The sequence below is a fragment of the Dicentrarchus labrax genome, unplaced genomic scaffold, assembly GCF_905237075.1.
Source record: "Dicentrarchus labrax unplaced genomic scaffold, dlabrax2021, whole genome shotgun sequence".
Lineage (NCBI taxonomy): Eukaryota > Metazoa > Chordata > Actinopteri > Moronidae > Dicentrarchus > Dicentrarchus labrax.
Window position 1 is genome coordinate 24,165,938 of NW_026136719.1, and position 13,389 is coordinate 24,179,326.

The following is a 13,389-nucleotide window of genomic DNA, read 5'->3' on the forward strand; positions in this document are numbered from 1 at the left end:
TCTAAACTGATAAATTGCTAATTTTTTTTCCACTGGTAATCATCACTTGTTAAACTCCCAATATTTTGAATTTCATGATAAATGGACCAAGAAGATCTGTCTTTGGCACTGCTTGCTTTAATTTATGATCACTCTGACCAGTATTATTTCACTTCTCCGCCATTCTTCATCGGTTCTAGTAGCACATACTGTAGATGATTTATTCTTCTGGGTACATGTGAACCCAGGTTAATATGTGTCCAACTTAAACAGTCTTTAATTTAAGATTCTGTTACATGTAAAGCTCAGACTCCCTGTTGCTTCCACATTGGAAATCAGTGCATTTTTCATGTCTTGCTACATAGCAAACATAAGTGAATATGCAAATGAGAAATTCATGAGCCTTTGATCAATATGATGCCTCGGAAGCCTGGGATGGACCCTCCCATGGAATGAGTAGTAGTCTGTTTTCATGACCATGACACACAAAATGATAGACTTAACTTTTACAGCTCCAAACCCAATGATTAAAGAAGTGAACCCTGGGTTGACACTGTCACAGAATCAGCTGTAAGCCCTGTCAGTGTTTCTTGTTCCTGTGAGATTAAATTCTGTAGCTCCTCCAAGACATGCAACATCATTATATCCCTTGCATCACCAGATATTTAAAACAAGAAGTACAAGTTGATTATTGTAAGAATTGATTAGATTCTAAGGACTATATTTATGATAAATGAACTCGTGTTGCATTACCATTTTCTCAGCTCTCAGTACAACATCTTCTCTGTGTGCTGCATCAATGTCAATACGCTTAAGGTTGTTAAATAAGTCAATCTAAATTATTCAACAACTGATTTGAGCATGTTTCATTTTAAACACAATTTTCTATTTATCAAACATGTATTTTGCTTCAGTCAGAGTTGTATACACAAATGAAAGAATGTGCATATGTGCAATAATGCATCCTCTTGGGAGGGTATGTCCCCATAGTCCATGGTATATTTGTCATTGTCAGTGTGCATAAGCAAGGGTGTGTTTGCATTTAATCATGTCTGTGGATGACACAGATCTGTCAGTGTGACTGAGTTTATTCCAGCATGTGCACTCAGCTCTGTGTTTTCTGTGGAACCTGTTCACGACAGAGTGAAAGACTGTGACAGTTACTTGCTGACTGGAGATCAGTGTGATTGCACTCAGTGTGGGGTGAACAGATGGTAGAGTCAGTGAGAGGTTTTAGATTCAACACCTTTCACCCCAGGACACCCACACACAACACACTTTGACGCACACCCTCATCTACATAAACTCAGTACTGCAGTGGTTTTCTTTTAAAAATGTAAAGTTGTAACCCTTAAGATTTTAGACTTAGCGACACACCCCGTATTGCAAGAGGTAATAGCAGGTGTGGTTTAATACTACAGGTCCCAGAATTCTGTAGGCAGCAAACATTTGAGCAGCTACTTTGTCAGGAATACAAAAGAAGAACAACCAGTTTTACATTTCTTGTAATTAAGAGGTCTGTCAATACTACCGTTTTCTATCATGCTATAACCAACCATGGTCTGTTAATCGTGCCTCAAGTTTTAAATTGTTCAATTTTATTGTCCTGTCATGTTCCTTCTTTCTTATTTTGTTCTGTTTAAATAAACTGCAATATCAATTGCATAAAAATGTCATGACACACACAACACAGAAGGAATAAATACTCTGAAAAGTCTGTAAAGTACCACAACCATCTTTGTTTGACTTTCTTATTTACTTATTATTTGATCCAAATCCCAAAAATGCTTCACCCTCAACACATAAACTGTCTTCTGACTCTCAGCGTTCTAATTTCCTTCTCCACAGAGCCGGAAGCAGGATATTCCCAGAGAGGAGCAGGGTCCTTCAATAAAGAACCTGGACTTCTGGCCAAAACTCATCACTCTCATGGTGTCTGTAATCGATGAGGACCGGACAGCTTACACCCCAGTCATTAACCAGTATGTACCATGTATGCTTTTTACCAAGAAATCCAAACAAATACATTTTCAAAGTCTATTTAATTGGTTGGTATGCCAGATTTTGCCGTAAGCAGTTAGGTATTGTTATTACACACGCGTTGTTGAACATTGTGTTCACATCATTTTTGCATGTAACTACAGTTCGCCAGTATTCAAATTTTTTGGGGTCCTTAATAAGGACCATGCTGATAGAATATTTCCTTATTTGTTCAATATTATATATTCTGTATATATTTATTTGATTTAACCAATGCCAATTCTGGCTTCATTATTTATAACATAATAGATGAAGGAGAGAGATCCTTTTCAAAGTATCACCATTAATTATTCTTATTCTTTATTTTTATTTTTTAGAGAATGTGAGGGGGAAAAAATGTACATACTGATTGTGCAGACATAGATGAGTGCAGTGTTGCGCAAGAAGGCTGTGAGGCAGCCGGAGAAGCCAGCAGTAAAAATGCTTTGTTTGTATGGTGAGCCATGGTTTAGATGGATAAAAGGGGAACATAGTGTTGCTGAATTATATAACAGATGAAAAAAAGGATGGAGGGCTGGTTATGGTGATGGTGTTGAGGGAGGTGCAGGATGTTTATTTGCCTCCTTCGGATGATTTGGTTAATAAAATCAAACAAATTACACATCCTGAAGAAAATGGAGTGGAGCTCGCCTTAGAAGAAATAAGATGAAGCATATTTTTCTCTTTCTGTCTCGCTCATACATATCCTCTCACACTCTCCCCTTTTTGTTTTCTCCTTCCTCTCGCTGATTTACGATGCTTATTAAGACTCTTGTTTATGCCCTGAGCTTTCTTTCTGTCTAATGATAGATTTGCAATATTCATGCCCATTTCCTCCACATTCCCCCGGTCAAGTTCCAGGCTGACAGAAACCTCCGTGCTTTTTCACGATTAACCCAGGAGTGGACTTGTTGCCTTTAAATAATGGGAGCTGCTGAAAAAAAAAAAAGTGAAAAAAATGCTTGTCTGTTGCTCTGTGCTGAGAATATTTACTTGGGAATCTAGCCTAGAAATGTTTGAGCCAATAGACTGATCTACAGAATGTATTTTATGATTGGAAATATAAAATTGGATACGACCGTTGTTTTTAAAAGTGTAAAGGATAAGAAGCTTTAGAGATTATTTTCCAGAAATACTCGTCATGTGGATTGTAAACAACATAACATAATTTGTTTCACCACGTAGAAATAGATTGTGAACCATCTACAGGCATGCACAGTAACTGTAGATCTTAGATTAATTTTGGCCATGAAGTGTTTTCATTGTCTGTCTCGGCTGCAGTGCACGATGGTTGCATGACGAGATGGAAGAATAACCAAGGTTGAGAGAAAAATTGTGAGAGTGATAGAGATGAAAACGGGGCCAAGTGTTTTTGGGATTCTTGTTTTTGTTCCTCCAGTTGCCAGTGGGAGCACAAATCCGCCTTTTAGTCTCAGTGTTTGTTCCTTTGCTTCATAAAAGGATGTTCAGGAGGTTGGAGAAAGGAAAGAGGAACCAGTGTGTCTCTGTGTGTGTGTGTGTGTGTGTGTGTGTGTGTGTGTGTGTGTGTGTGTGTGCGCGTGCGCGTGCGCGTGCATGTGTGTGTGTGTGTGTGTGTGTGTGTGTGTGCACTTGGACATTGGTTTCCTGGCTGAGCAGATGATTACGGTTTCAATAGAAATCGTCAGACAAATGTGTTTATTGTTAGAAAGAGGGCGGTCTCCATTGAAAGTAAAACATTTCCACATAAACTGACCTTTTTCAGGCCAAGGCCCCGTCATCTATAAATGTCCTCCCATCAGTGTCTGAGGATATGGATAATTAAACCATTGACATCTCACAGTCAAGCTTTGACTGAAAATCTATAGGCATTCAAAATAGCAGATTACTTGCCAAATAGGCTGCCACCCTCTCCCTCTCTCCTTTGCTGTGTCATTTCCTCCTTCATTTTTTCTCATCTTTAAACCCTGTGCATGCCTCTCCATTCCGCCCCAATTCTTCCAGGTTTGGAAATGACGGCAGATTATTAGATTATGAAATTCACCAACCATGTCTTCTTGCACATTTGTTAAGTCATTTGTTAGAGATCCAGGCTGGGCCAAGCCATCAGGCCAACCAGTCGAGCGTGTCATCATACGGAAATGAGTCTGATTGGAGTCCGTTTCAATTCCACCAGGTTTCCACAGGAGCTGAGTGTGGGCAAAATCAGCGCTGAGATCATGTGGAACCTCTTCGCTCTGGACATGAAGTATGCAATGGAAGGTCAGTAATGCTGCTGGTCAGACGATAGTCTCTTGCTTGAGGGTACGTGTGTGTGGGTGTATGTGAGAAGAAAATTGAGAACAGAAGATAAATTATATAAATTGATTGGGTGTTGGTGAAGAAAAATAGGTTACACTTTCTAACAAGGCACACAACATTTCTGAGTAGTGTCCACTGAAAGTGAAACTACTTGTTAGCTCTTTACTAATTAGCTGTTACTTCTAATTTTGTTTCTCTCTTCATCCTGTGTAACTACTCTGGAATAAGTGTTAAGTGATACTGTGTCATACCTCTTTGTATCCTTGCATTTGGAGTGTTGTTTATTGGCTGGAGTCAGGGTTTTGTTATCAGCAGTGTTTTGCTGTGGTCAGCTCTACTGCCCATCTAGATTACACTTCCCTGATTTCACTGTATTGATCATTATAGAGAAACTGGAACTTCTGTTAATGAAGATAAACAATTGATCAATGGTATATGGTGTGTGTGAATGTGTGTTCCTGTATTGTGGTACCTACGTGGTCCAGTTGTTTACACAAACAGTGTAAGATAAGAATAAAATCTCCAAAGTATACACAGTTTTCATTTAAGGGTTAAAATGATTTACAGTTCAGTAGTAGGTAGGTAGATAGTAGTTAAGTGTGAACCTTGTGGGAGGTTACCCTTTGGTGATTTTAGGTGAGAAAAAGGCATTGCACTACAAGCATCTTGATTCGTATTTGATCAGCACCGTTTGACAGTTTGGTGTGAGTTTCATGTGGTGCAGTGGGCAGGCTCACTGAGAGCTGTCAGTCACAGGGTAGCCACGCCCTAAAGCAGATCCTGCTTTATTGCCTATTTTACTTGATCATAATTTACAAAATGAACATCATGCTATATGGAAGAAGACTTAAGCGTAGTGAATGAGACCATAAATTCATTAGGAAATGGTTTACTGAGCTAATAAATCAAGTGAGAAGTAGGGTCATTTTTCCATAAAGCTTAATCAGACTTATTTATTGCAGCCCATGGTGCTGCCCCCTGCTGGCCATTAGAAATTATGCAGAATGCAACACTTCTACTTTGGCTTCACTTCACAGACCAGGAAGCTCCGCCCATTATTACAAACAGTCGCTAAAGTACTAATTGTTTTCTATTCTTTTTATGGCCTTAATAACACAAACTTATTATATTAATTGTAACGGTATATTGCTGTTAGTATATAAGAAGAATTCCCTGCAGTTAACAGGGTAGAGACATGAAAAGGGAATTTCGCACCATATAAACTATGTGATTTGCAATCTGTAATCTAGCATGAAGTCTAAATCTGTCATTCTGTAGCTGCCATATTGCGCCCAATTTAAACAGTAGATAAGAAGTGTAAATTACATTTAGTATTCTTGTAATCTTCAAAAGTTTACTTTGTTAACACGAATAAGTTGTTTTCTAAAGACAGCAAAGACTCACAGTGATCAAGCAATAAATCTCAGATCTGCTCTGCTGGCAGGAAGACAGATGTGCCTCGTTTTAACGTGGGGTCTGACTTCAATCCCCACCCCCTCTATCTCCAGCTCTCCTCCCAAGCAGCAAATGCCTCCTGGAGGTTATTGAACTAGCTGTTTTTTAAGGTTTGAGGCTTCTGGATCAAACCCCCAGGATATCAGAATATGATGGGAAGGCAGAATGCAAAAGGGAATTAATGGGACTGGGGTTGTGAATGCATGTTAAAATGGCTGTGTGTGTGTGTGTGTGTGTGTGTGTGTGTGTGTGTGTGTGTGTGTGTGTGTGTGTGTGTGTGTTTGCACTGAAAGACTCAGCAGGGACACAGTCATGTCTCAAAAAAGTGTAATGAGGCTTTGTGAGCTTTATTTCCCAGAAATCATGCAATTATGACATTAGTATGCAACACACACTATACATGGTTACCAAATCTTCCTGTTTTTGTGATCAGTTCATGTCAAAGTGAGACTTTTCTTGGGTGCTACGAATGAATTTGTATTTAATGTCACTATTTTGAAAATCAGAGCAACTGTGTTGCACCTCATATAAGGAATTGTGGTTGGTAGGTGGATGAACAGTGTGTTTTCATACATATCTTGCCTGGTCTACGTTGGACCTGTGAACCATCTCTATCCTGAACAAGTCATGACAGAGAGCATAACATTTGTTAATTTAATGATGATAGAAGAGGTTGAGAGGGAGCAGTAAGAGAATCTCAGATTTTATTGAGGTCAAAGATTCGAAATGCTCTTTAGAATGTGTGTAAGAGAAAAGGCAGAGAAGCACCAAAAGAGCTTATTGGGGATTTATCCTCATCTACACAGCACATACCTGTTGATTTCTCCATGCTAAGCTATGGTTGCTATGGTGACCAGGTGCCAAAAGTCACCCCAAAGCTGTAAGCACATACACATACAGTAGGAAGCATATAGAATTTGAGGTATGAGGTGGTTTTAAATGTAATCTGCTTTTGGGATACAGAGTGTGTATGGACCAATATGCATATCAATGTGCCCATCCATTAGGTAATGAGGAGCTATAAAGCAGCAGGAAGATGTCTGGATTATGTGAAGATTAACATTAAATCACTTGTCCTAACCTTTTTTTATGATTCCACATGTATCATTTTTAACATGAACTATTCTTGTAAAATGAACTATGATGCCTTGGTGTAGGATTTACTGAAAACAAAGGAGGCAGCAGTCAAGACATCAGTAGCCTCTATTTCACTCTAGTGGTATATATATATATATATATATATATATTTAGACTTCCATTGCCTTCTGTCATAAATAGGATGTTGTTACTTGTTACACCATCTCCTTCTGTATTTTGAAAATTATTCATCACATTAACCTTGTTTCATCATCTGGCAATGCAATACTCTGAAATCCTGTTTGTGATATTCAAGGACAGGATCGAAAGGTGCAGCCGGGCTAAGGAGGGTGTCAAGTTTGGGAATGTCAAAATGGGGTGGGTTGCAGTCGAGTGGGGTCAACATGGAATAAGGGTCCAAATCTGAAGCCATGGTTCTCTAGGGGAACACAGTGGATTGCTCCCTCTGGGTTGGGAATGAGTTGCTGCCCCAAGTGAAGGAGTTTAAGTATCTCTGGATCTTGCTCTTGTTGGTACAATGGAGCATGAAATGGACTCGCGGATTTGTGTGGCATCAGCAGTGATGGCAGCATTGTACTGGACCGTTATGGTAAAGAGGTAGCTGAGCTGGAAAGCAAAGCTTTCAATTTACCAGTTGATTTTGGTTCCAACCCTCACCTATGGCCATAAAATTTGAGTAGTGAGCAAAATAATGAGATTGCAGATACCAGCATAAAGTGGGTGGGCGCAGCCTTAGAGATAGGGTGAGGAACTTGGATATCCAGAAGTGGCTCAGAGTAGAGCTGCTGTCCCTTTGCGTCGAATGCAGCCAGCTGAGGTGGTTCGCGCATCCTAATAAGATGGATATCTATAAATTACGATAGTACTTATCTATTGGTGAATATAATGTATTTGGAGTTATAATACTTTGAAGATGAAGGATATAAAATGCTTTTTGAAGTGCAGAGAAAAAATATTGTATTGATTTTAATAGAGAACAGTGTGTCATCAGCAAAAGACAACATAAGTTTATTCTGAAAGCTATTAAACCACTGACAACTCAATTAATTACCTAAACAAAAGCAACACCATAGGTTTATTATTTTAGTTATTTTGCTAAACATCACAGTTTCTTCATAGTACAATAACAATTTAGATCCTTAAACTTTTATGAGGGATAATTTACAGAGTTGAGTAGATTAATAAAAAGTGAGATGGAGAGAGCAATTGTGGTTGTGGTGTATGTGTGCATATTTGAGTTTAGGGCAGCTGGGCATGTGACCACCTAGGGTGTTACTGACTGCTGTCACAGCAGGTTTGGGCGGTGTGTATGTTTGTGTGTGTGGGTCTAATTTGCCTGAGGTTGTCCATGTTACAAAAAGAGACAGGAATCATGGATGCACTCAGTCACATATACCCTCTTTCTCGCTCCTTGAGCCTGTACCCTTTTTCCCTGTTTTGCGTCCTCTTGCCTCCTCTTGTCAGTACATCACTGCCTGCCCACAGCGACACGTGCCAGGAGGAGGACATGACTGTCATGTTCCTCAAAGGAGCACTTTGTATGAATTATTGCTGGTCCTACTGGCTGTGGAAGTTCTAGGTTTGGTTTGGTTGAGACAGGCAAGTAGTTAAATGAAGGAGAGTTTGACAGCTTATAAACCTCAACATTGTGGTGCAAACATGCACATTGTAAACCACATAATGTGTTTTACTGTATAGATTGTAAAACCACATAAAAAAGACAGATGGTGCCAGTTGCAACCTGTAAAGCCCGCTTTTATTGACTGATCCTGTGTATTACTCACAATTAATATCCCAAGTATGTGAGTATACTGTGTTTTTGATGCTGTATATGATGATGATGGGAATCTTTAAAATGCTTGGATGTGTGATACGTTCACGTTAATGTCTGACTTTTCTGTCCTGTGCCTCATAGTACATTGCTGCTGTGTAACCAGTGTGGCTACATATCACTTTTACAGGTGGATGATGTTGGTGTGAATCACATTACGTATTATCAAACACATTTTACAGGTAAAAATGCCCCACCTAGATCCACCTGCTAAAGTTTACCCAGCTTGTGGTAATTTACCATCATAAGAAAGTATACTGTATATCAGATAGTATAGTAGATACATTACATGTTTATTTTTTCAGTTTAAATCAGTAACACATTGGGCCTTACAACTTTTAAACGGTCTCATGCTGCACTGGAAGACACTCTCCATACTCTCAAGGAGATAGAAGTGGAGCTAATGACTTCTTGAATCATTTGATTGAGATCCTTTGATCTTTAATTGATAACACTGACATACAGAGTAATATTTGCACTGTACATTACCCAAATGAATGCTCAGTGGAGTTTAATGGAAAATTAAATAGTTCTTTATACTGGGCTGGTCACATACATTTATCTGGCACATACATACATTTATGTCTGTGCTAAAGTTCCAGAAAAAAACTAAGTGTGGCTACAGAAGAGAACATGTATGTAAAATAAACCTGTGCAATCACAGGAAGAAAGCTTTAATTGACTATTGTCATATTTCCTGTCTCGCCCATCATAATGTCGGACTGAGATAATCAATAGAAAAGCTGCAGAAAAGTGCACAAATGAATGCCGTATGTCTATGCAAACTCACATCTGTAATCTGCATCTGCAGTATGTATGTTCATATTACTTTATTTGTGCATGTACTGTTAGTTCTTTTACACAATAAATTACTATAATGAGGTGGTAGGAGTAGGTGTACTGAGCCAGTCCACGTTACTGTCTTTTTTTTTCTCAGTCAGACGAATGGAAGTAACTCATAGTGACCTGTTTACATAAGAAGGCACACAAAACTGGCAGGGCGGCTGACAGAGACACCCTGAAGGAGGCGGGCCAGAATGTCCTGCTTTGTCAGTCTATGGTTCTCCGTTTGTGTGTCTGTGCACGCAGGCATGTTTGTCTGTGCTTTTGTGTAGCCGCACATTTGTGCAAGTGTTCAGTTGTGCAAAGTAAAAAGAATGAATGAAAATAAAAGAGGAATCCGGTGTATGTGCATCTGGGTGCATGCATGTGAATGTGCATTACTTAATGAAGTCTTTGATGCATCCTCTGCTTCCTGCTCGGAGGCCTTTGGTGGCAGTGCTGGTGCAGAAATGGATGCTGCTAATTTTAGCATCTCTGTGTGAATCTCTGAATGTGTGAGAGGGAGAGAAAAAGAGAGAGGTAGGAGGGAAGGCAAAAAGCGAGAGGATGAAATAGGAAACGGAGGAGGAGGATGTGAGAGAGTGAATGGCTGTGGCTGAAATCTCTCTCATTAATGCTTTCACTCTTATCTATATAATAAACACTCAGAAGGGCACTCTGTAGTTGTAAATTTAGTTTTGATAGACTTATATAAATAGATCCTATGGCACCTAAATCAAATCATGTGTCTTAATAAAGGGTTAATATCAATAACTTCACTGTGTTTTAGCAACAAACAAGGACTCCTTATCAAGAGCAGAAAAAGTAGTGCTACTTCTAGACTTGTTTGATAAAGTTGTACAGTACATGCTATATATCCACTGTATAGCTGTTTAATGCCTGTGGTCTCTGGAGCATGTCATTAAAGATCCAATGCTCCAGCAGCCCATTAACTCATATTCAGCCTGTTGGAACAGCTTCACTCCGTAGAATATTTTAATTGCTTTTCAATTAATGTACCTCTTCAAGGAGAGTTGTGTTTCCACAGAAAGACGTTGTTTACAGGGTTTGGGAATGGCTAAAGGTTGGGTGTTGTCCTGCAGTGTGATTTTAATAAGGTAGCCTGTTCTCCAGCTGTTAGTCTCTAATGCTGTTTTTCAGTATTCAGCATTGCGCAGCACACTCAATTCTGATCTCTCTGTGCTCAGCTAACAGCTTATGGCTTTTTATATTGATTTATAAAGCGCTGAGTGAGCCATGCAGGTGGTGCATTGATTTCAGACATGCAGATCTCATAAATACTTAATAAATGATCTCCATCAATTGAAATAAATTTGGTTAGTGCAGTTAAAAAAGGATAATCATCTGGTGTAAAAGATTTCATGACTTTCCCATCGGTTGGAAATTAGGAAATTTTGTGCTGCATTGTTGTGGGTTGGAATTATTGTAAATGCACAGATCTTGTTTATATATGGTTCTTGTAAATTCCCTGTCTTAAAGATGTCCTTGTAAAGCTGATAAAAATAAATATTGATTATAAATATGTGTACAGATTTTAAATGAGAGTGTAAAAATTAAACTTAAATAGGGATTCACTACACTGAACCAGAGTGGGCTCCTTCATTAGTAAGTCTTAGGTTTGGCTGTGTCCAAATGCATTATGTTTGAGCCACATCAACAGCAGTTAGTGTCTCTGTGGGCTCTGGTGTTATAGCAGAGCTGTGTCAGTAGGCCCCTGCGATACAGCTTAGGAAGCCCTTTGACAGAACTGGGTCAGAAGCCAAGATGAAGGAATTATGTCACAAAGGGAGCTATACCGGCCTTGGCATGCCGTTCTGGTCCTTTAGCCTTTCCTTTGTCTCAAGTGAATCTGTCCAAGCACACTCTCCTATAGATATATTCACTGAATGGTAATTGGAGGATGGAAATTCTGTGGTGAACTGCTGCAGTTAATCATAATATCCACAGCATTTAAATCAATGAGGCAGAGAGTGAGTGAGTCTCCTGTGAGTTTGTCTGTCCCTGTGGGCCGAGTCAGACAGGATGACATCCTCACCAGGGACCTTGAGCCTACTCCTCCCTCAGGACAGAACCACGCTGTTTACCACCAGCAGGGCACAGAGGCACACACACACACACACACCCACACACACACACACACACACACACACACACACAATGGCGTGTACATGCACAGATGCGCACACACAAGCATGCACACATGGATATAAGGGGTCTAGTTTACCGGCCTGATTGCAATTCTAGGTCATGAACGTACAGACAATAAGAGCGCATTGATATTCTCATTTGTTTATGTTTTATATATATTAGCAAAAGTGTGGGTCAAGTGGAATATAAATAGGATGGGTTTGGTGATTAATCATTATCTTCTCAGCCAGTCACATTATCTATTAAGCAGCTGTGCCAATGACAATCGCCCCTAATGAAAATGTCTCACTAAATGAAGAAGAGAGGCCAGACTGGCTTCTCCTGGCAAAGTAGTGTTTTCCAGGAAGTGGAGAGTTGCTCGGTGCGAATATACGTTTGGCTTAAAATATAAAGGGAGGATAATAGGAAATACAGGTGAGGGAGTTAAGGTGTTGTGCTTTACAATGCATAATTACAATACATTGGATGTGTAAAGAAGACCCTCATGGTTATCTTGTGGTTGCCTGTGCATCACTTTCTTTGAAGTGGAAACTGTGGATGAAGCCCATATTTGGATGACAAACGTCTTGTCTTGAACTCACTACTAAATAAACCTTATTGGCATTCCTGCTATGATTACATTAAATTTGCCTTTTCTTTGTCAAAATATGTCAACTAGTTAGAAGAAATTGTCAGTCATCTGAACATGTTCCACATATTAACAGTGCAGTAAATATAGTGGTCTTTAAATTATTATTCTCAGTGCACTGTCCACATGTGTTACCTTATTTGCATGCCACTGCTGTGTTCCTGTGTCTCTCTTCAATCCTTTGCATCATTCACAAAGAGCAGGGCACAAAAATACCACATGAAATGTTAAAGCATGTGTAATTGTAGCACTGCTTGCCCCAGTCTTTGTGGGGTTACGAAAAAGAGCACACATTCAAACATGCACATGCCTGCACATACACAATATAAAAGCTTTTGGATTTTGAATGTGACAATTCATGTGACACCACGAGGAGGCTCCAAGAAGCTGGATTTGCATGCACAGTATAAATAAATATTAACTGACTTACCTTCCAAAATGACTGATTGCCCAGTTGAAAAAATCTGACACATAACACACATCACAAAATAATTACTGTCATAGTGAAATTCTTCAGTGAATGATAAATTATGAATTGATCATATTAAGTTCAACAGTAATTAGCCTTAACTGTATTGAAAACAGAAGAATCGCCTTCAACATTTTCAGCTGGAATTCTCAGAAAAAAAAAAAATGTAAAGCAACTTTCTGAAAAAACAAACAAACCCAAAAACAGATGACTCATTCTGAAGTCAGTGGCTTCTGTGCGTTTTATTACAGTATTTTTTTAATACACTGCCCCCTATGGCCTCATTTCCCTCAGATTCCATCTCCTCTATTCAAACAATCACATAGGACCCAGTAAATGGAAAATTATACCCTTTGCTTTCATTCAGAGTGCAAAGAAGCTCATTCTGTTGTTCACTGCTTCCATTTTCGAGAGAGAGGATATGAGGTTTATGACGCCCAAACTGAAGAGTTTTGAAAGACGAAAGCTTTTCAAGAACTAAACGCTCTTTGAATCTATGGCAGATATTTCTGTCTTCGTACCACAGATTTTGAAGCTTGAAAGAAAAATGTTGATGCAGAATATTAAGCTGGCACAATGAACCATTCCATTCAGTGAATGAAATGTATTTACCAGTAATATAGACCTTTGTGTCTTAGA

At 39.2% G+C, this 13,389-nt stretch overlaps 1 protein-coding gene across 3 annotated transcripts in view; it reads left to right on the forward strand.

Moving 5' to 3' along the window:
• Positions 1-13,389, forward strand: part of LOC127351190 (protein unc-13 homolog C) — a 100,359-nt gene that overhangs the window by 57,536 nt on the left and 29,434 nt on the right. For all 3 annotated transcript variants that reach the window (XM_051378487.1, XM_051378488.1, XM_051378489.1), the window contains exons 17-18: positions 1,828-1,961; positions 4,154-4,239. In XM_051378487.1, the coding sequence (XP_051234447.1) occupies positions 1,828-1,961; positions 4,154-4,239 (220 nt within the window). The remainder of the gene's footprint in view (positions 1-1,827; positions 1,962-4,153; positions 4,240-13,389) is intronic.